The sequence below is a fragment of the Aedes aegypti genome, chromosome 3 (assembly GCF_002204515.2).
Source record: "Aedes aegypti strain LVP_AGWG chromosome 3, AaegL5.0 Primary Assembly, whole genome shotgun sequence".
NCBI classification, from domain to species: Eukaryota; Metazoa; Arthropoda; class Insecta; order Diptera; family Culicidae; genus Aedes; species Aedes aegypti.
Window position 1 is genome coordinate 153,089,572 of NC_035109.1, and position 23,484 is coordinate 153,113,055.

The 23,484-nt window shown below is 35.1% G+C and overlaps 1 protein-coding gene across 21 annotated transcripts in view; it reads left to right on the forward strand.

Moving 5' to 3' along the window:
- LOC5577947 (proline dehydrogenase 1, mitochondrial) overlaps nucleotides 1-23,484 on the forward strand; it is a 91,680-nt gene that overhangs the window by 39,376 nt on the left and 28,820 nt on the right. For 18 of the 21 annotated variants that reach the window (XM_021848712.1, XM_021848715.1, XM_021848714.1 and 15 more), the window contains 4 exons: nucleotides 3,782-3,903; nucleotides 11,530-11,616; nucleotides 11,944-12,093; nucleotides 12,353-12,540. In XM_021848712.1, coding sequence (XP_021704404.1) covers nucleotides 3,782-3,903; nucleotides 11,530-11,616; nucleotides 11,944-12,093; nucleotides 12,353-12,540 — 547 coding nt within the window. Of the gene's footprint in view, nucleotides 1-3,473; nucleotides 3,596-3,781; nucleotides 3,904-11,529; nucleotides 11,617-11,943; nucleotides 12,094-12,352; nucleotides 12,541-23,484 lie in introns of all 21 variants that reach the window. The other 3 variants (XM_021848724.1, XM_021848733.1, XM_001663569.2) reach the window with 3 other exon arrangements.

Below are 23,484 nucleotides of genomic sequence, written 5' to 3' on the forward strand. Positions count from 1 at the left end.
ATAAGGCCGGTAGTCCTCTACGGGCATGAAACGTGGACGATGCTCGAGGAGGACCTGCAAGCACTTGGAGTCTTCGAACGTCGGGTGCTTAGGACGATCTTCGGCGGTGTGCAGGAGAACGGTGTGTGGCGGCGAAGGATGAACCACGAGCTCGCCCAACTCTACGGCGAACCCAGTATCCAGAAGGTGGCCAAAGCTGGAAGGATACGATGGGCAGGGCATGTTGCAAGAATGCCGGACAGCAACCCTGCAAAGATGGTGTTCGCTTCGGATCCGGTTGGTACAAGAAGGCGTGGAGCGCAGCGAGCTAGGTGGGCGGATCAAGTGCGTATCGATTTGGCGAACGTGGGGCAGAACCGAGGATGGAGAGATGCGGCCACGAACCGAGTATTGTGGCGTGAAATTGTTGATTCAGTGTTATCTGTGTAGATGTTAACTAAATAAATGAAATGTTGTCTAACACAGAACGCCTAGATATAAGTAATAAACATAATGTTTGAAATGATATTAATAAAAGAATAAAAAAAAGGAACTAAGCAAAATAATTCTTTTAAGCAGTTGTCTAATGTAGAACAGATAAAGTTGTATTTCGAATTGATAAGTTCAAAGTTATCCATACAGTGCTTACGATGAATTGTTCATATGCTCCCGGGCACGGTACAAAACTAGGGCACATATTGCTCCTACTTGAATGTATCACTCTTGCATATATCGCATCACAATGATCGACCAAGCCTTTCCCAAACCCAACGATGTGACGGTAGCGGAACCTCCACACTACCGCTTCTAAGGTGTTTTGTGGTTCCAGACATAGGGGAACTAGGTGCAAAATGCGTCGTCGGAATAAAACGCTTCACCGAAATGTACCAAAGATAAAAAGGTAGTTTAGTCAATTCGATCATTTTATAAGATATTTCTATCAATTTAAACGCCTCACAAGGCAAAACATTTCTCAATTTCCAAACAAACAAACAAAAAAAACAAGTAGGTAATGTAGGGCAAAATACCCGTTTGGAACTGGGTGACGCGTTATACCCCGCTGTTTTCGAAATCGTTGACTATGGTTTCATTCCTTTAAAATCCAATTTCTCAGATGTGACTGCCTCCATCCAATAACTGTTAGTTATAGCGAGCTTATTTATGCGAGTTTCCTTTTAACATTTTCTACGAAATATACAGTAAAAGTTTAGTTTTTCTTTGGGGCACATATTACCCCGTTTTCCCTTACATACCTAGATGACCAGACCACCGCACGAGCGCCTGACAACCGGCAGCTCCAGGGAATGGTTATTTGCTGATGTATAGATGCAGGGAACTTAAATGGATTAAGTGGCCACATTCTACTTTCCACGGTTGTCATTTGTAATCCTCTACTGTTTTACAGGTGTACTGTACACAGTTTAATTTATCCACCGCAGAGAAAAATCGTCATAGGACACAATGTTGGCAACAATTACTCTGCGTATAATGATCGATTTAATGATACTGATACCGAATGGGATGTGCTCAGCTGAGTGAGTTTCTACTTCTGGATAGATATCTGATCGCGTGGAAGTGTTGTCATACGTGTATGTAATGTATTTCGCTAGAAATAGATTCTCGATTCGAACGTCAATCTAACGCTGGCTTTATGGGAATTGAATGAGGGAAGCGTAGTTGATTGGACTCCGAGAAGAATTTCCAATTACACATAGGGTAATAATGTTGTTATTTTTTTCCAACACGATTAGGCTTCCAACGCGCCTCTACGCTTCTGAACTCGAAAACGAAAGCGAATGAAAGTATCAATTTAGATTTGCTGTTCGTGACGACTATGCTTTGACATTGCCGGTGACCGTTTTATCGTTGCCCTTGCGTTGTATCTTGCGCAGATCGTTGCCAAAATAAATTGAATTTTATAGTCCAGTCTCTATTGCCATAAAACGGGGTTTTGCCCAGACTGGCCATCACCGGAGACTGGTGAGTGATTTCAAGGTCGTTGTGATTGTGACCCCATTCTTCCGCTGATTGAGTTTTAATTCATTGAATTGTTTGAGTAAATCATACACAAGGCGACGAAAATGAAACTTTTTTTGCCATTTGCAACAGATTCACTAGAACTGGACTCGTTGATTTTGAATATGTTCTTACAATTTTTGAGAAACATACAGTATTTGAGAAAATTAAGGTATTCGAAAAAATCTATATCTATATCATAATCAACATGTACATGGAAATTCAACTTTTCGTTTCCACAATAATAAAAATTTTGGCTCATATAAGTTTATCCTTAAAATGCAATAAATGAACTTTAATAATCTCATTCAAATCCTCAAAATTTATTTACATTCAACTCTCCATAACTCTATATTGAAGAGACCATCGAGTAAGGGAGATATCGACTTACAGAACTTAAAAACAAGTGCAACTGCTATCCAAGGGACATCAGTGTTGCCGCTCATCGGCCAGTGAGAGAAACTGAATGTTTGGAAGGTTGTTGTCTGTACTTTTTGCCGCTGGCGCCAACTGTTAGCATTTAAGAACGATGTTAACAGTCGTTACACACTTAAATTATTTTACGGATTCCTGTGAAATCTCAACAGCTGAACAGTTTGGTAATAGTAGTTTACGGAACAAGTTGCAGAATGATGATTTTTACAATACGAGTCGGCAAGCCTAGTAGGATAAATACGACGAGTGCTGTAAAAATCGAGTTCTACAACGACCACTTGAGAATATCAGAAATTATATCGGAATGCATTCACCATTATTTTACAATTTAAAAAAAAGTGTTATGATTCATTACGCAACTCAAAACAGTAATGAATCATTACAGCACTGGTTTGCATACTTCAGTGCAGGCAAGTAGGCCGTTTCATGACAGATTGGCGTGATGAAAAACAGCCTATTACGATAAAAATTTGCAAAAAATAAATTAACGGAGTACGGTAAATTTCTACAGTATTCGGTAAACTCCGACAAAATTACAGTGTTTTATTTCACCGAACTGTTCAGCTGTTGAGCTACGGTGAAATTCACCGATTTCCGATAAAATGAGCTTAGTGTTATAGATCGTACAATCTAATTAGCCATCTTTAGAATTCCACATTGTCGATTGCTATCGTTCATATAATCATTCTTCACATCCATAATCATCATTTTCTAACCCTCAAATACGATTCCACTGAAGAACCTCAATGTTACTAACAGCTTGTATAACCATTGTTTTTCTCTCTTTCCTCTGAACACATGCCTGCCCTCGATTGGATGCAAACCGAATGTACAAAATTTCGCCCAACCGTTTCGGCCGTCGACTCAAAAATTGCTTTCTGCGTCCATTTGCCTGTGTCTCTGTGTTGCGCGCGTATCCAAAATCAAACCTCTGACTGTCACCACCACCACAATTCGGAATGCTACGAACAATATCACAATCCACGCACGCTCAATCCGTTTCACTCATCTGATCAACGAAAAAAATAAAATAAAACATTCAGCTGATGAAACTGGCACAAACAGTTCTAGGGGAAAAGCTGTTCACCCTGGTGATGAAGTACACATTCTACGGTCATTTCGTGGCTGGTGAAGACCAAGTCAAAATTGTCCCCACACTCGAAAGGTACATTAGTGTTAAGATATTGCCGCTTGTATTGATGGATTTTGTTTTTGTTTCTTTTTCTGCTTCTTTTTCTTTTCTTTTATTTCTTATTTCTTTCCATTGTTTGGTTCGGGTAAATGTGCGTGTGACATACGATCTTCTCTACTCTGTAAACTCCAATCTCTGCCGGGGGTGTAAACTATACAGCTCATGAAGCTCACTAAGGCCATTGTCGGAGAAAAAATGTTTGTCGAGCTGATGAGGTCGACTTTCTACGGACACTTTGTCGCCGGAGAGGACAGATTCCGGATTGTGCCAACGCTTGAGAGGTTTCTATAGTCATTCCGCAGAATGACAGAAGGGGTGCACGCATAAACCTTCTGATTCTGCTTCTGTTTGTGATGAGATAAACACACTTTTCCCCCTCGTTCAAATGTGTTAATCTCATACATTGCGTGTACAAAATAATATGCATATCATCATCTGAATTGGATATGAATCTTGTTAAATCTTTCATGATATCGAAGTTTTCTATCAAATTACAATTGGAATTATTCAATTTCACCAAAATTTATATGCACTAAACTCCTGTGGCATTGAATACTTCGATACATTTCTCCAAAATTGAAATATGCACCCAAAAATCGACTAACTAACCAAACCAATCTAGAATATAACGACATTTAGCATATTCCGTGATTGCTCCCACCGCATGAAAAAGCTACGGTAAAGATTCCTATAGTACAATTGTTGGCATCCGATAATCAACGCACTTTCTCAGCTGCGTTGAATTCAATCAGACTAATATTATGCACGTCTTTAGGGTCTAATATACACTACGCGCCAAAAATACGGAATTGCTTCACCAAAAGTATTGCAACAACCCCTCCGAAAATAAAATACTCCCTCAAAGCTTAGAATCACTACGAACAGTGATCTCCGAATGCGGGCCATTTGGCATAAGGTCATTCGGCATAACCAGAGATATATCTCTTTTTCAAATGAGGCCGTTTCTTGGTGAAAATGATTATGCCAAATGGCGTTATTCTAAGTAACATTATGCCAAATGACCCAAACCCGTGATCTCCAGTGACTTCCAACGTTTCAGGGTGTTGCAATATTAAAAACTGGCTGAAGCGATTCCATAATTTTGGCGAGATGTGTATGCCTGTTACCATTCTAAACCCAATGAGAAGACATTGTTTTCATTGATTTTTTACTTTGCTTTGATGAATCACTAACAAACCCACCTTTAAAATGCCCACTCTGCCTACTAAATCATATTAATATATCATAACAAATTACATGCTTCGGATATGGGATAGTGGTCTTATGTCGAGATATTCTTATAAAACTGAATAACACTATCTTGGATTGGTTCGTATCGTCAATTTCTATCAGTTAGATAACACTGCGGAACACGTTTTTGTCTCCAGCTTCAAAATACCTCTATTTACTCAATTAAGGGTTGCTGAAGCCATTGCCGTTTACAGAAATATCATAGCACGTCTAGTTTTTGAGATATTGTTTGTTGAAAATGCAAAAATTGACTATTTCAGCCAACTTGCATGCAAGTTTGCCAGCTTGTAAGGTAATTTATTTGCTTAATTTGCCACAGAATTCAAACCTTATGTGTATAACAATACTTATCATCAAAGTTTATAATATTTTTGATGTGGAAAAGTTATTTTTTTATGGTTTAGAAAAGTATTGTATTTTGCCATATAAGAGAAACGAAGAATTTTGTATGGAGACTGCAAGCATGTTGAAAAAGATCGGTTTAATCTAAATTTAATCGTAAAACTTCAACCAAAATATATCTAAAACGAAAGTTTAAGTCCTTTTTTGCATGCTTGATGGATAAGATCACAAAAAAGTTTGATAAAATATACTTCAAATTTTAGGTTAACATCAATAAAACCAATGTTTTATACAACTTTGTCGACCTGTAGCTAAAAATTGTGACGTGCTGGGAAATTTTTGAGAACGGCATCAGATTCAGCAACCCCAAATCTACTAGAGACACATAATTTGATCCTTGAGACACGCAAAAATGTCATTTTTGTTGCGCTGTGTAATGATCGTATCTTTTGAGAAAAATAATGTTATCATCGAGAAAGTTTCATACAAAAAACATTTTTGTCGCAAATGTATTCCGCTTTGGCTATTTTGTGACAACTTTAACGTATAATGATGATTATGTTTACTGAACAAGATGAAATATTTGAGATCTAAACGGCAGTTTTAGAGTTTAGGCAGGGTCCTTTTCTTCCTTTTACTATTTTGGCCAACCATGTGGTCCAGGAATGTCGAGTAAATTCATTCTTATCAAGTTCTTCTGATAACATTTATGACTCTTATTCTTAATTTTGTTGTTATCTTATTGTCTATCGACGTAGTTAATTTTCGATATTGGCCATTGAATCGAAATTCCGAAAGTATATCGAGTATATCTTTTCGAGATATATACCGGTATCTGTTATATTTGTAGTCGAGCAATGAGAGAATGTTGGAGATGTTGAAAACTAACAAAGGGCTGTGAACTACACAATCGAAACGACAAATTGTTGCCTAACGTCCTTGTCTTGAACGGGTTGATGCTGTAGCGTGGTTCACTACTAACAGTAGACAAGCAAGAATTTGTCGTTTCGGCCTGTTAACTAGTTGTTTATCATGTTGGTGGTGATCAACACATACAGTATGGTAAACATCCATTGGGGGAACAGCATTGAAGCTTGTACAATAACGATAAAAACGATTAGAGCTTGTACAAAACGATCTAGTGGGCCACCGAATTCCGTGAAAATTTGCTATTTTGTTCCTTATCCGAAATGAGGATACAAGTGTTTTTAGATTTTTTTATTAGGGTGACTATTTCCGAAATAGGGTGACCAGAAAAATCGCGATTTTGCTTAATTTTTATTTAAAAACAAATCATAACTTTTGAACCGTTCGACTGATATTCAATCTTTTTGGACGAAATGAAAGCTAAAGATTTTGACTTTTCATGAAAAATATAAAATTTCACAAAAATTGTTTTTTCACATGAAAAAAAAAACAATAATTTTCGGTTTTTTCGTGTTTTGAAGACCTCGGGACCAAAAAGGCTATTGCTGTTCTCATTTTTCCTTGAAAGTTCAGAAAATTTTATGTTTACTGTCAAATTTTCAGCGATGTATGTTTTTTAGTTTTAGAGATATAAATTGACGCTTATATTGAGCTGTTCGGTAATCCAATCCGCATGGTTAATTAACTCATTACGCGTGGCAAAGATGTGGGCTTCGTAGTCGTGCGGTTAGTGTCACCGAGGCATTTAGCCGCATCGTGCTAAGGAGTGTGGGTTCGATTCCCGCCTCAAGCCGGAAAACTTTTCGACAGGAATGTCTTCCGACTGAGCCACTGGGCGTTGCATGCTAGTCCGTTGTCTAGTGTGGTGCTTCCTTCAAAGGGCAAATAGCCCACTGGAAGCATTAACGTGTAGTGTCTTTAAAAAAAAAAAAAAAAAAAAAAAGATGGACAAATTCTGGGTGAAATTATGAAAAAAATCTACGTGCTCAGCTGGGATCTCCCAGCAATGAGTTAATTAATTTAGAGATATATTTTTTAGAAAATCAAAAATCAGTCATTTTTCATCGGCACACACTAGGTCTCAGCACATTAATTTTTTTATTTTTAAAAATATCATAACTTTTGCACAGCTCGACCGATTTCCAATCTTTTTTTATGGAATGAAAGCTTAACATTTCAACTTTTCAGACAAAATTGAAAATTCTGAAAAAATCAGAAAAAAAATTTTTACATGAAAACATATAAAAATTTCTAGTTTTTTTTAGAAAGTTTGATTTATTTTCATGTAAAAAAATATGTTTTCAAAGTTTTATTATATCCTGGTATTATATTGGTGCAGCATACAACATTGCCGGCCTGAAAATTTGTTTGAATATTAAGAGCTTGTTCTTAAGACAAAGTTTTGATTTTCTATTAATAAGGGGATAGAGACATTTTACATATTTTTTACATTTGGGTTGAATGCCCTCAATGTGATTTTTGAAAGTTAAATTCTTATCTAGCATGAGCCCTAGATACTTAACTTCATCTGACCAATTTATTTGAACCCCTCTCATCGAGACAACATGTCTACTTGAAGGTTTCAAATAAAGAGCTTTTGGTTTATATGGGAATATTATTAGTTGAGTTTTGGAAGCATTAGAAGAAATCTTCCATTTTTGCAAGTATGAAGAAAAAATATCCAAACTTTTTTACAATCTACTACAAATGGCGGAATCCGAACTGTTCATTGGCAAAAATTGAATTTTCGTTGATGTGGGCCATCATTCTGTTTGAAATGACCTTTTCAAAAAGTTTACTGATGGAGAAAAGTAGACTGATTGGACGATAGCTAGAAGCTTCTGCAGGATTTTTGTCTGGTTTTAAATTTGGAACAACCTTAGCATTTTTCCATTTGTCAGGAAAATATGCTAATTGAAAACATTTGTTGAATATATCATCTAAGAATGATAAGCTACTTCCTGGAAGTTTCTTGATGAGGATGTAGAAAATTCCATCATCGCCAGGAGCTTTCATATTTTTGATTTTTTTAATAATAGTTCTCACTTATTCCAGGAATTTTCGAAAACATTCTCTTGATTGAGAATATTTTCGAAGTTCTGAGTAACTTGATTTTCAATTGAACTAGTAAGCCCTAAATTAAAATTGTGCGCGCTTTCAAACCGCATATCAAGTTTTTGAGCTTTTTCGCAATTAGTTTGTAATAATTTGTTTTCCTCTTTCAATGCCGGTATTGGCTTCTGAGGTTTTTTTTTTCAAAATTTTAGATAATTTCCAAAAGGGCTAAGAGACAGGGTCCAATTGAGATACCGTCAAACGGGGTATCTTGCAACAGGGGTGAAACTTGCTCCACTTCGATATGCAAACGAATTAACATTTCGTTTAACATTGAGTTCAATTATTATGTTTTATTTCACCGTTTATTGATCATAGGTACAAAACAGAAGATTTTAATGAGTGTTTGGGTATTGTTTCTTTTTTTGTTTGATTGCTGGAGGTGAAATTCATATTACACGTTGCATTGTATGAAAATAATGCTGAAAATCGTTCCACGTACCACACAAACGGTAGAAATATGTCATTCGAGGTTCATTCTGTTTTTGATTATTGTTATGCTTTTACTGCAAAAAATTCTAAAATGTTCATAATAACACGATATAGGTTATGTTTTGAATAGTAAGCTTTTAGTATTACTGCGTGGTGCATGTTATCCCACATCAGGGGTAGCATGAAAAATGTATGTTTTTCGTCTCTCCTGATCCCAGAAAACCAAATATTGATAAAATGAATACCGCGTGGTATTCTTTAGGTGGCGATTAGGATACTAGATGGTTTTTGTCTCATCTGAATCCATAAATTAATCATCCATATAGCTTTGAAGTTGAAAAGTGTTGCAAGTTACCCCGTTTGACGGTAGCTTATTTTCAAAATTTTTGTTTCTTGATTGTGCAAAACGTTTCTTGATTTCCTTCTGCAAATCCTGCCATATAATTTTCATAGCAGAATCGCGAGTGCGTTGAAATTGCCTTCTCCTCACGTTTTTAAGGCGGATCAAGAGTTTAAGATTATCGTCTATAATCACGGATTCAAACTTTACTTCACATTGCAATGCTCCTGGCTTCAACAATGGAATTTGTTAAAGCTTTAAGAGCATTGTCAATATCAAGATATCTGCATTACAAATGTTGAAACTTTAACATTTGTAATGCAGATAAATCAGGCACCTGTCCGTTTAGAAAGATGGCGTATTCGACAAAGTTGTTCAGTAGTTCATGGGCTATCATTATTTATGCCAAGTAATTTGAGATTTTGCCACCGGGTGACACACAATGAGGCAGATCAATGTTTTCGACGGCCAAAACCTCTAGTGCTCTAGTAACTCTAGAGGCTTGGTGCCTTCGACAGTGTTTTGGAATAATTAGTAGGGGGAGATCCCCCAGTGTCGGACAGCACCCAATACCGGACAAAGTCGAAACATTGAGAAATCATGGTCCAATCAATATGGTGTATTAGTAGAAAAGAAAGCTTTTATGTAGACTAATGTTTGCGTAGAATAACATATCCTTGAAATATGCATGCCTTTTTAAAAAAGTAGAAAAGTTTGAAAATCTTTAAAAAATTGACGTATTCTCTTAATTTTGAGCCTATTTAGTAATTATTTTGAATATGAAAAAATACTTTGGATCACGCAAGCATGATCGAACATAATCCTAATTTGATAGTATGAATGTATTTTGTACCATAATTGAATTAAATATGGACAAATTACAATTTTCGTTAAGCACCTCCTGTCCCTCAGTTTCGGACAGCTTGATTTGTTATATGATATCTTTGTAATTATTGCGTCAGTGTCTCAAAATACTTTCATTTTTCATGGGTTCCGACAATCATGGTATCAAACATGCAATAAAATTAAGAAGAATGAACATTCAGAACAACATCGTAAAATGTGCTATTTTTCATCATAAAGGGAAGAGGTTTTTGATAGGCATCTTGCAAACTAAGAAAAACTTAAATTATTCTTGTAATTGTTGCAAATGCATTGAATTGGTAATTATAAACTATTCCTATAGTGTACACATTCAATGATGTTCAAATTTGCAGAATTCGTGGCATTTCCAGATCGTGTCCGGTATTGGGTGCCTCCTTTCAAGATCGATCAATTTGGTACTAAAATACATCCTCAAAATGCATTGTCAAAATTCATATTTATATTTTCAAATTTATTTTTGTACACTATAAAAATGATAATATTTATCATAAATGTATAACACGAGCCCATAAAATCAATAGTTTTCGAATTATGAATTTAGTGGCTTAAGTGTCCGGTACTGGGGGATCTCCCCCTACTACATTTTGAAACGTTCGAAATTGATCTAGATAAGTTAAAACTGATTCCGATCAGTTTTATCTTCTGACTGGAGCATCCTGGTAAAAAACTTTCTTTTACAGTGTTGTTTATTGATTGCCATTTCTTCTAAAGATGGCCCAGTAGTGCCATCTTGTGGTCAATTTCCGATTCAAATGAGCACCATCAGATAGGGCTTCACTTTCAGAACAATTTTACCAAAGACTCTAACATTCGAAATTATCTGAAATTTGAGAAATACAGATTTAAACCTAAGTTTTTCTTCCAATTTTATTTGATCCAAACTCGTTTAACTATTTTAAAATATTATTGTGGATCTAATAAGAGATATACTGCCCCTACTCGCATAACAGTCCCATATTGTATGGGATTTCCTATATAAGAGCACTTCTCGCTGAAACCAGGCCGCCATCGGCACCCATCGTTAGAATTCCAATTTTATGACACTGATCGCCAGTTTTCGTTAAAACTTAAGGGTGGTCTTTTCGGTTTTCTCAAATTGCTGGACCCCTCGTACGCCAGCTAGCTTAACAGTTTGCGAAAAAGCCCATTTTTGTATAAATTGACGCCATCTTGGTTTTAAGTAGTAGAATGAGTTTCACCTGGTTAGCACTCAACATGTTGAATATTAATGCTACCGTTACACTTATTCTTTTTCTAGTTCTTGGCCGCCATTTTTTTTTAACTTCGAATGAAAGCTATATCCTTTCTCTATGCGATGCCACTAAGTTTGCTTAGTGTTTCAAGGCAAATATGGTTTCAGGGAGAATTGCTCATAAATGGGACTGTTTTTGCGAGTATGGGCAGTATATTTCCTAACAGTAGAAATCGAATGACGATACGACACCAAAACCAATGTTTACGTTTCACGCTTTTTAGTTTGTCACACCTATTTTACTAAAAACGTTTCTTCGTCTCCGATTTAAAGTCTTCACTGATCACTTATTCGATATTTTCTCTTATATTCTACCCTCAAATCAAACTATCCGAAACTGCTGTTCGCGTCCATGTGGTTCAGACTGAGATCGTTCGGCGTCAAGCCCATCCTTGATTACTCAGTAGAGGAGGATCTGTCCCAGGAGGAAGCCGAGAAGCGTGAAGTGGAGTAAGTATGATTCGCTTCTCAAACTTTTTTATATTTGTTTGTCTTAGGTAGTTAGGTAAAACTGTATTTGTCCTAGGAAGTTGTGTTAATGTTGGATAACATTGTCTATAGCATATAATACTTGAAACAAAGATGACTAATGTACAATTAGTACTGTAGTATTGTACTCGTAACCGATTGAAATATCGTGTGAGAAACAACAGTTTCGAATCACACCTAATTTGTCGAATTATCGTTGGACCTGGTAGGCGATTAACATTGCACGCGGACATTGTTTGAGCAAGTTCCAGAGGTAAAAAGTTTCCAATTGGCACGTCATTCTTTCAGAAATTTGAGAGTTCAGCTTATGAAGACAATCGCTAGCATGAACTTCCCCGTGCACCGTCCTCGAATTTGCAGCGAAAACCATTTGGGTAATCCTTCGACACTGCTGATAGGTGTTAATCCCGAACAAGGGACGGCAATCCACGTGCGCAGGTAGGTTTCTAAAGGGCGTAAATCCGTTCCATTATAAATTGGATGGGCGTTTCGCTGAGATAAGTGACCTGGAGTCGAGAACTATAATCCTTAGAGGATATTTTTTGGCAGGGACCCTAATCAACTCTTTGTCGTGTCTAACGATTCCAACTAAGTACTTCAGAGATGTGCTTAAATTAATTCTGGATAAGCAATCCTATTAGGATATGTGCTTTTGTAAGAGAGGACACTTTGCTCAAAGATTTTTTTCTTTCCACAGGGCTTCGGTATCGTCCACTGGGACGAATCTTTCTGGAGAGGCTACTTCCCTACCCCAGTACAGCGTAGACAAAACGTTTGCCGATCGACGCTACAAAGTACAAAGTGCACGTACCTACTTCTACCTTAACGAAGCGACCTGTGAACGCAACATGGAGACTTTCCTGGAATGTCTAGATGCCGTCAAAGGTTAGTACGATTGAGATCCATTCATTAGCTCCACTACCTATATTACAATTATCCGTAAAACGTGTGCTAGCCATACGCTATAAATACAATTCTAGTGCCCGAGCAGAACCATTTGGCGAAGATGGTTGCCAAAAAATGTGGGGCATTTACATTTATGCACGTTCAAATGGCAAATTCATACGCCCCTAGGAGGGAGAGGGCTGTTTTGAACGCCTAAATTTGCGCAACCGTTTCCTGTTTTGGCAATGTGACAACAAAAAAACGTTGGTCACTCACATCAATTCAACCACATTCATTCTAATATAGTTCTCTCGCGGTACCGGCAAGATGAACTGCGGCGAAGAAAGATCAAGCATTATATAACACAATCACGTTTTTGCATCAATTGGCTAACGACTGACATAGTCTGAACATAAAATGATTCACTATACGTCCTCGCATGGCAACGAAATATCCATCAAGTAATGTGTACGTATATTCTTTCCCCTCATAAATCGACCGACTAAATTCGTTTCTACACGCTCAATGCAAGAGAGCGGGTAGGGTATCGAATTACCAATTTTTCATCAGCTGAGCTAGGTCGGTAGACTCGGTCATTGATCAATACAGTTTATCAGGAGATTTGGAAAATTAATAAATTTAAATTAAAAATTTACAAAATCAGATCTATTGTTGTAAAATCGCAAAACAAAATCTCGAAAAGTAAAATCCAAAATTAGTGTGTACCACCCAAATGCCCCACACGGTGTGCTGGAACACACATATTATCGAACTTGCATGAACCTCCGATCTTTTTTCACTAAAAGTTAGCCTTTATAGTCAAGAAAAGCTTGCGGAATATTAAAAAATCTTTCATCGGCAAAAAATTGAAAAAAGTCGATTTTTGTATTTTTACCCTTCTCCCATATTCGAGTTCATAGGAGAATATTAGAGTTACACTAATTTTGATGCATTTCAATAGCTCAAAGACTTATTTGATATACCTTGATCACGAATCGATTACAAGACGTTTCAAATTTAGCATAATTTCTACCTACATTCACACAAGGTGACCAGCCCATGGTGGTATGCCGTTTATTAACGACATCGCATTTTTACATAAATTTATTAAGGTGAACATACTACAACTTATCAAGTTTCAATCAATGTTTCCTATTCTACAGAATAATTGAAATCATTGGAGTTCGTTATTGAACATGAAGCTTTTTTAACATAACAGACAATTGTATAATTACATGCAACCATTAAAATAAACCGCCATACAATTATATAGGGCAATGTACTGTTTAAATTTTGTATGGTGTGTTCACATCTAGCTGGTCTTGTTATTCACATTTGTTTTGATTGAAAGATGGAGGAAGATTCTACGTAAACCTGTATACGGTATGTCTACATCCAAAACAAGAACGCATACAAATATTGTAAAATATCGTTACATATACAGGGTTTATACAGAAAATCTTCTTCTTCTTCTTTCTGGCGTTACGTCCCAACTGGGACAAAGCCTGCTTCTCAGATTAGTGTTCTTATGAGCACTTCCACAGTTATTAACTGAGAGCTTTCTTTGCCGATTGACCATTTTTGCATGTGTATATCGTGTGGCAGGTACGAAGATACTCTTATGCCCTGGGAATCGAGAAAATTTCCTTTACGAAAAGATCCTCGACCAGTGGGATTCGAACCCACGACCCTGAGCATGGTCATGCTGAATAGCTGCGCGTTTACCGCTACGGCTATCTGGGCCCCATACAGAAAATGTAAGATGTGAAAATAAAAAAAAAACTATGATAGTCTTATAATTCTTGTATGAGTAACAATATTATATAATACTTGTAAAGTTGTCATGCAGATTTAAATGGAAATCTTGCAGCCGCTGGTTGGGTGCGTTTGCTAAAATCTCACATCATTAACGTATCCCTGATTACATTCATATACTTAAAACTAAATACATACCATCAAACGGGGTAACTTTGATAGTTTTTTTTAGAGAAAATCTAAATATTTTATTTTTTATTTGTAAAACAAGCACTGGTTTGTTAGTTATCGATTGCACATGAAAGATTGCATAACGGTTCGATCTTAATGAATCTATAGTTTTTCATATAATCGAAAGTCAGTTTTTGGTAATGGGGTAACATTGATAATGAGTAGATAAGCACATGAAAATCCAAAACAAACTATTGTTTGACATCATCACAGTTTGAATTGGTTTGGAGAATGTTAACCTTCCAGTCGTCGCGCGGTTTGCCACCGTCAGAACCACCACGCTGCTGTTGGGAACGAAGAGCGAGGTTTTTCCACCAGTGTTGTACAGAATACAACAGCGCGACGACTGAAGTGTTAAAAGAGAAACTGGATTAGATTTTATCAATTAAAGTACAGAATTTATTGAACAAGAAACATCTTTAAAACGGTTTTCATTCAAAACAAACATGATAAACACCATCATAAATTGATAATAATGGGTATAAAAGTATATCTCTGAATAGATATCTATCGATAATCATGTTTCGACATTGAATTCACCATAAATCAATCGTTTTTGGAACATGAATGAGTATAAATCGAATGAATCCCGTAAAGTACATGAGGCGTTGCATACCTCTAGGCTTTTAATGTTATATGGGAATTTGTGACTTTGATTACGAAAATGATTCCAAATTGTAAAACTGTTTTTCCCTATGAGGTTTGATACCGGATTCATGTTCTACTATAGCTAGGCCATCAAGCATACGTACCGAACTCATTATAGTTTCATGAAATACTGATAGTAAAACAGATTTTTAGTGAGCGTTTTGAAAGTACCAAAATCTCATCATTTTTAAATATTCGAATATAAAGCCTCAAGTACTCTCGATTGGCACGAAAACAGCTCAGAGGTGAAGTGTCACACTGATACCCCTTAGTTTCGTATTCGTTTTGCTTAACTGAATAATATATTTTTTGTTATTTTGTTTAGTACGTTGCGGATCCCGCACTATCAAAGTTAGCCGCATTTTCAAAGATACCTCGTTTTACGATACTAAAATGTATGTGTCCATGTTGGATATTGAAATTGTTGTGTCTATTTCGCAAAAATGTGCGAAGTCTTGAATAAAAGTGCTGAACTACGTTGGATCGATTTGTCATCGTCGCCACATTTATTATTCATCCTATGACAAATAATTGGAGTGATGACATAATGTCGATCCGAAGTAATCCAGCCCTTTTACTCAAAATCAGGCACTTCAAACCCCAAATATAATGTGCGCATTGCATTTGAGTAGATTAGTGACAGCACAAAACTTGTATCACGATGAGCTTGAGACCACATTAAGGCTATATAAGCCGTTTACTGTTAATCATGTTATAGTGAACCCTCTCTCAAGACTTTTGCGCGTATAAGCACATGAATACAGCCTATACTGCCATGTGTATCCACTTCTGGGAATTTCTATTCTGATTAAAAAACTTTACCGTATACGTAAAATATTACTTATTTGATTCAGAAAAAAGAATACAAAGCGTTCGTATGAGCTTTTCTGAAGTGAAAAGTGAAATTTCCATTATATAAAATACGGCATACCACCATGGGCTGGTCATATTGTGTGAGTGTATGTAGGAAATGATGCTTAATTTAAAACATCTAAGAATTCATTCATGTTAAAGATATGTCAAATTGATCATTAAGCCGTTAAAAGTCATCATATCAGTGTATCTCTAATATTCTCCTATGAACTCATATATGGGAGAAGGGTAAAAATACAAAAATCGTCTTTTTCCAATTTTTTGCCGATGAAAGATTTTTTAATATTCTGCAAGCTTCTTTTGACTATCAAGGCTAACTTTTAGTGAAAAAAGATCGGAGGTTCATGCAAGCTCGATAATATGTGTGTTCCAGCACACCGTGCCCCACTTGACATGATGACGGCGACAACAACCACGACCAGAAAAAACAGCAGAAGTAATCGTTTCGACCTTGAAAATTTAGATCTTCTCGAACGGTCCCGCCCGTCTTTGCATTGATTGTGCACACCTCCTATTTCGCTATATTTAAGGCGACAAAAAAGGTGGGTTTGAAACGAATGGGGGCGGGGATGTGCCCGACGCGGTACGCTTCTCTGAAGATTAATGTCAAAAAAAGTTCTTGGGAAATTCAGATCAGACGAAAATGTTGAAAATCAGAGATAACTTATTTTGATTGGAACTAAATAGAGTCTAGACAAGTTTAGCTCTCATGCCATCCTTGAGGCGAATTTTTGGGTTGTTGAATGTTGTCCCTAAGTTACCCCCCCTCACTGAGACAGAGCCTGCTTCTCAACTTAGTGTTCAATGAGCACTTCCACAGTTGTTAACTAAAAGCTTTCTTTGCCAAAGTTGCCATTTTCGCTTTCGTATATCGTGTGGCAGTTACGATCATACTCTATGCCCAGAGAAGTCAAGGAAATTTCCTTTGCGAAAAGACCCTGGACTGACCGGAAATCAAATCCAGACACCTTCAGCATGCTTGCTTTGTAGCCGCGGACTCTAACCACTCGGCTAAGGAAGGATATAGATGATCGGATCTTTATATTGCAATAAAACTTCTCGGGAATCCCTGAAATCTGAAAGTTATTTCCCGGGAATCGGGAATCCCGGGAAATCGCATTTTCCGGGAAATTCTCCCTGTGATTGGAAACCCTACTTAAGAATGGAGAAGAACCAATCTGGTCAAAAGTGCATTGAACGAACCGAAACCTTGCGGTCTGGTAAACTTCACTTCCGTACTAAGTGTACCATGTACAAGACGCTGAAAAGACCGGTAGTCCTCTACGGGCATGAGACGTGGACAATGCTCGAAGAGGACCTGCAAGCGCTAGGACTTTTTGAACGACGTGTGCTTAGGACGATCTTCGGTGTATGTAAGAACGGCGTATGGAGGAGAAGGATGAACCACGAGTTGGCGCAACTCTACGGTGAACCAAGTATCCAGAAGGTCGCCAAAGCTGGAAGGGTACGATGGGCGGGACACGTTGTGAGAATGCCGAACAACAATCCCGCAAAAATGGTGTTCACCTCAAATCCGGCCGGTACAAAACGAAGGGGAGCGCAACGAGCTAGGTGGTTTGACCAAGTGGAGCAGGATCTTGGAAGTGTGGGGCGATCGAGAAACTGGAGGTTAGCAGCCATGGACCGAGTTAATTGGCGTAACATTGTGGCGCAGGTTATGTCTTGAAGGACGTAGAGCCAGCAAAAGTAAAGTAAAGTAAACCTAAATCAGTTGGATAGCAAGGGAATATGCTTAACACTCGGTTTTTGTATGACGATTTGGTTGAAATATTTCGCTGAAATATGTCATGAAATTACCAGGAAACGACAGTCGATTGCAATGGATTATTGAAGGTAGTTTTTGTCAGTGCTCACCGAATCAAAACAAAGGCGCCACTGTATATGGGATTTAACATTGTGACAGCATTGCTGTTCTGTCAAACACACAAGGCTACGGTGGCGCTATCTATGCTTTCCATAGCGGCCGTTTTGGTTATTTTAATGATCCATTACATTTCAAGGTCTTTTAATCGTTTTTTTTTGCTTATCTCATTTATTTGGCAGGCTCGGGCGCCGTAGGGCATAACAGAGCCGAAATCTTTTCTTATTTAACATTGTTTACATTTTAAAATTTGTATTAATTTTAGAAACTATGTTATTTTGGGGAAGTTTTATGGTTAGGGAATACATGAATACAACAGGAAAGGAAAGAATTTTTCGGGATTTCTTAAGCTACTATTTAATCGGTTTTATACATCTGGAGTAGTGATGGTTCTCTAAAACTAGTCAGTAAAACTAGCTCAGATAAATTTATTTGCAAAATTTGTATAAAGGTGTAAGGAATATGAGACAGAATAAACACAGTTTTCGGCATTTGAATCAAAATGTTGTTCCAAACTTCTCCGTAAAAGCAATACTAAGCAAATACCGTTTTGTCTCAAATACCGAATACGACTCAGTTCGGTTTGGTACGCCGTCGTGAGTAGACGTCTATGTTATTTTCTCCGCGAGTTATTTTTGGTAGATGTGTTTCTTCTTCTGTTTTGTGGATGTGATACAGGGTCGTGGAATCGAAGAGTGAAGTGTGAATCTTTAATAAGTTCTCCCAAGTGAACTGTATATTATTCGACTCAATATTCTAATATATTGGAAGTAAAAAGTGTGATTTTCAAGTGGCTTCCTAGTGATTGTTTGGTAGGAACGTTTGCTTCCCCACCGTGTGAATGGAAAAGAAAAAAACGAGAGTCGAACTGAATCCGAAAGTGGTTCAAATGTGTGTGTGAGCGGTAGCACGCAAATGGAGAAAGCATTGCATGTTGTATCAGTGTACAATGTGGAGGAAGGAAATTGAAGAAGCGTGTGCTTCAAACGTTGGAATGATGGGAAATCTCAATTCGGTGAGTTTGTTCCGGTTTACACAAATTCATTCAGGCAGCCATGGTCGTATTTCATTTCCATACAATCTGAATGAATGACACGGCGCATGTTATCACGTATGGACCTATGCACGGGTTCACTGTTTGACGTTTAAACGGTGCCGTGTTATTTGTGTGACCATGGAGGCCAGTGAGTTCGGCGCCGCTCAAGCGTCAAATTAGTGAACTCGTGCATCGGTCCATGGACGAATGCACGAGTTCACTAATTTGACGATTGATCGGTGCCGGATTCATTCGTTTCCATGGTCACGTAGATAACACGGCACCGCTCAAACGTCAACCAGTGATCTCGTGCATCGGTCCCTTGGTATGTTATGGTGGTGGTGTTGGAAATATTTGTAGGTACCTTCGATTGGATTTCTGTTGTGAGAGAGACAAATGAGTGTATAGTTGTGTAGGTGTACGAGTGTGTTTTAGTCGCGAGTAAAATTATGTTGCATGACTTTTGTATCGAGCTGTGTTTAGCTGAGCAGCAGTACGCGATAAAACAAGATTTGTAACGATGAGTGTTTGTTGAACTGATATGTATTCATGTGTCTCTTTTCAAGGGTTTTGGCTGCACTTAGTAGAAATAGATACGGCGGAGTGCGGACGGCTGTTCAATTTTGACAACGAGCCATAATCGATAGTTTTTTACACGATGTATACATTTTATAAATTACTATAAATTTCAGCTCACCATCCAATAGAAAAGAACTGTGTAAAACTTTATTGGCACTATATTTTTTAATATTGTATGTATTTTTGTTGTTTTCCGTGAAATTTTATTACTAAAAGTCCCGGTTATTTTGACTGCATGTAATTATGTTATATTATATTATATTGTATTGTATTATATTATATTATATTGTATTATATTATATTATATTATGTTGTATTATATTATTATATTATATTATATTATATTATATTATATTATATTGTATTATATTATATTATATTATATTATATTATATTATATTATATTATATTATATTATATTATATTATATTATATTATATTATATTATATTATATTATATTATATTATATTATATTATATTATATTATATTATATTATATTATATTATATTATATTATATTATATTATATTATATTATATTATATTATATTATATTATATTATATTATATTATATTATATTATATTTATTTATATTATATTATATTATATTATATTATATTTTTATTTATTATATTATATTATATTATATTATATTATATTTATATTATTATATTTATTATATTATATTATATTATATTATATTATATTATTTATATTATATTATATTATATTATATTATATTATATTATATTATATTATATTATATTATATTATATTATATTATATTATATTATATTATATTATATTATATTATATTATATTATATTATATTATATTATATTATATTATATTATATTATATTATATTATATTATATTATATTATATTATATTATATTATATTATATTATATTATATTATATTATATTATATTATATTATATTATATTATATTATATTATATTATATTATATTATATTATATTATATTATATTATATTATATTATATTATATTATATTATATATATATTATATATTATATTTATATTATATTATATTATTATTATTATTTATATTATAATTATATATATATTATTAATTATATTATATATTATATTATATTATATAATTATATTATATATTAATGTATTATTTATTATATTTATTATTATATATTTATATTATTTATATTAATTTATATTATATTATATTATATTATATATATTATATTAATTATATTATATTATATTATATTATATTATATTATATTATATTGTTTGTATTACCTATCTGTATTATTATTATGTTGATATTATATGTGTATATTTATATTGTATTATATTATTATTCATACTTATATTCATTATGTATATTATAATTATTATTATATTAGTATTATATATATTAGTTCCTATCCCACATATTCCTAGAGTTCGTGAAGCTCCACGACTAGCACCAATTGTTTCGTTTATATTTTTTGTATGTTTTTCATTATGTAGCTGCCTGTCCCGGAAAGCATTGTTCACCTTCAATATTTTTAATTTCTGAACATCAAGGGAATTATCCACATTTTTTTTCTTTGAGTTCCTTCTATGTACCATACCAAATGTAGGCCGTGTTTCCATTCAATGTAACATTGAGGTTGTGTATCTTTTTCTTTTAATACAATCCGCAGTGAAGACTTCCTACTGGATGGAAGTTGCCTCGTGACTACTTTGCGAATCAGTCCATTGCTATGATACTCGCTGCCATGAGCGTGGAACACAAATCTATATCAGTATAAGTACTTCTAGCATTGAATTCCATTTTTTGTATATATTTGAGCCGATATAAATATAGCATGCACTTTATTTAGCAAGCCCCCTTTCCAGACACATTTAAAAAGCATTTATAATTTTCAGCACATCAGCAAGGAAATCATCATCAATCATTATAATTAAAATCACATTCTTAGATTAAGTTTGTCATGCAAACCATTATTTCCAAATTCTTTTTCAGATTATATGCACAGTTCCCTCTGAGCGCTGGAAGTATGCTGCAATTTATGTAACTCTAATATTTTTTTTCAGGATGTATCTGCAAGACAAAAACATAGCATAAAAATCTAGTGTTATATTTTGTATATAAATAATCTTTCTTTGAGGATTCTAGGTCACATCTCCAAGTTGCTGCATATTTTTGTTTCCATATATGATATTTTAAAACTTTTATATTAAATTAAAATTATGCATCGATTAATTGGTTCAATCGTATAACAAGTTTAATTTTGGGAGGGTGCATCAGGGCATCATTTAAGTTACAGCTGGACAATGGAGTGGAGTGCCAGCCGGAGACAGAAGTTGAAGTAATCGTAACATCCTTGTAGATGGGTTCTTCTATTACCAACAGTTGTAATGGATTTGACGCGCCCTTCTCATAACAAACCATCCCGTGGAAAACTTGATAGCTATTGCAAATTTTATGATACTTTCTCTATTTCCCGCGGGTTTCGCGCAAGTGTATATACTTACGGGTCCGCCGCAACCCCTTTTGGTCCTTCATACAAGGGTATGTTGAATTCAGATTGATAATGATATCTGGCTTTACTGTTAAGTTGAGCCGCATGCATACTACATACATACATACATAATAGGTTGGCAATTGGGAGGGGCAACAGGGCATTATTGAATTTGAAGCTGGACAATGAAGTGAGGTACCAACCGGAGTTTAGGAGAATGCACTATAACATCCTTGTAGATGGGTGCATATCTCCAACAATTGCAATGGATTTGACGCGCCCTTCTCAAACCAAACCATACCCTGTACATATGTACATACATACATACATACATACTTCATTCAAAGACAAAATGATTAATTGTACAAATTGTAATATATATCTCTCCAGGATAGGTGCAACATCGATGAAAATGATAGCCAACGAAAACTAAAACTTCTAGGTATGGACAAAAGACAAAATACAATGAACGAGATGTACTAGCCTAGGGTCAAAATCTTAAAACCTCACAGCTCTATGAAACTTTTGATGTCCGTCAAGGGAGAGTTGACTGTATTGTGTTGTACTACATTATATTGTACTGTCATATATTATATTATTTTATATTATATTTTATTATACTGTTTTATATTATATCACCTTGTTTTTTATACTATATTTTAATCTGTTGTAATTAATAGTATTATAATATATTATGTTAAATTGTATAATAAATATTATATTATATGACCATGTATTGAGAAAGCATCAGGGCATCATTGAAGTTACAACCGGACAATGGAGTGGAGGGCCAATTGGAGTCAGGAGTAGAAATGTTATCGTTCGCGATTTTTTTTTTTTTTTTTTTTTTTTTTTTTTTTTTTTTTTTTTTTTTTTTTTTTTTTTTTTTTTTTTTTTTTTTTTGAATGATCTTTCTTCAGGACAATGTGGAACATGGACGGAGACCATAAATTCTTTTTTAAAATTGCATACTTGTTGCACCTTGTTTAAATTGAGAATTATTTATGTTAACCATTCAATCGAGGACACTGGTCAGATGGACATCCATGATACTGGATTTTCTACAATGTAATACATTGGTTGATGTTACATTTTATTGTGATTATACCATATTATATTGTACTGTGTATATCATATTGTTATACAGTCAACTTTCCTTTATTCGATATCCCCTAAACTTAATGTAATTGGCGAATTAAAAAAGCTTGTTTTCAACTCATAATAAGCAGATACTTTCCTATTTTCAGTATTTATCGATTAAGGGAGAGCTGACTGTATTGAATTACATTTTATTATATTATATTATATCACACTATAATATATTGTATTATAATTTATTGCTCTATATTATTCATTATATTATATTATATTGTATCATATCACATCATATTGCTTTATATAAACCATATATTGGGAAGGGAGGGAGCATCAGGGCATCATTGAAG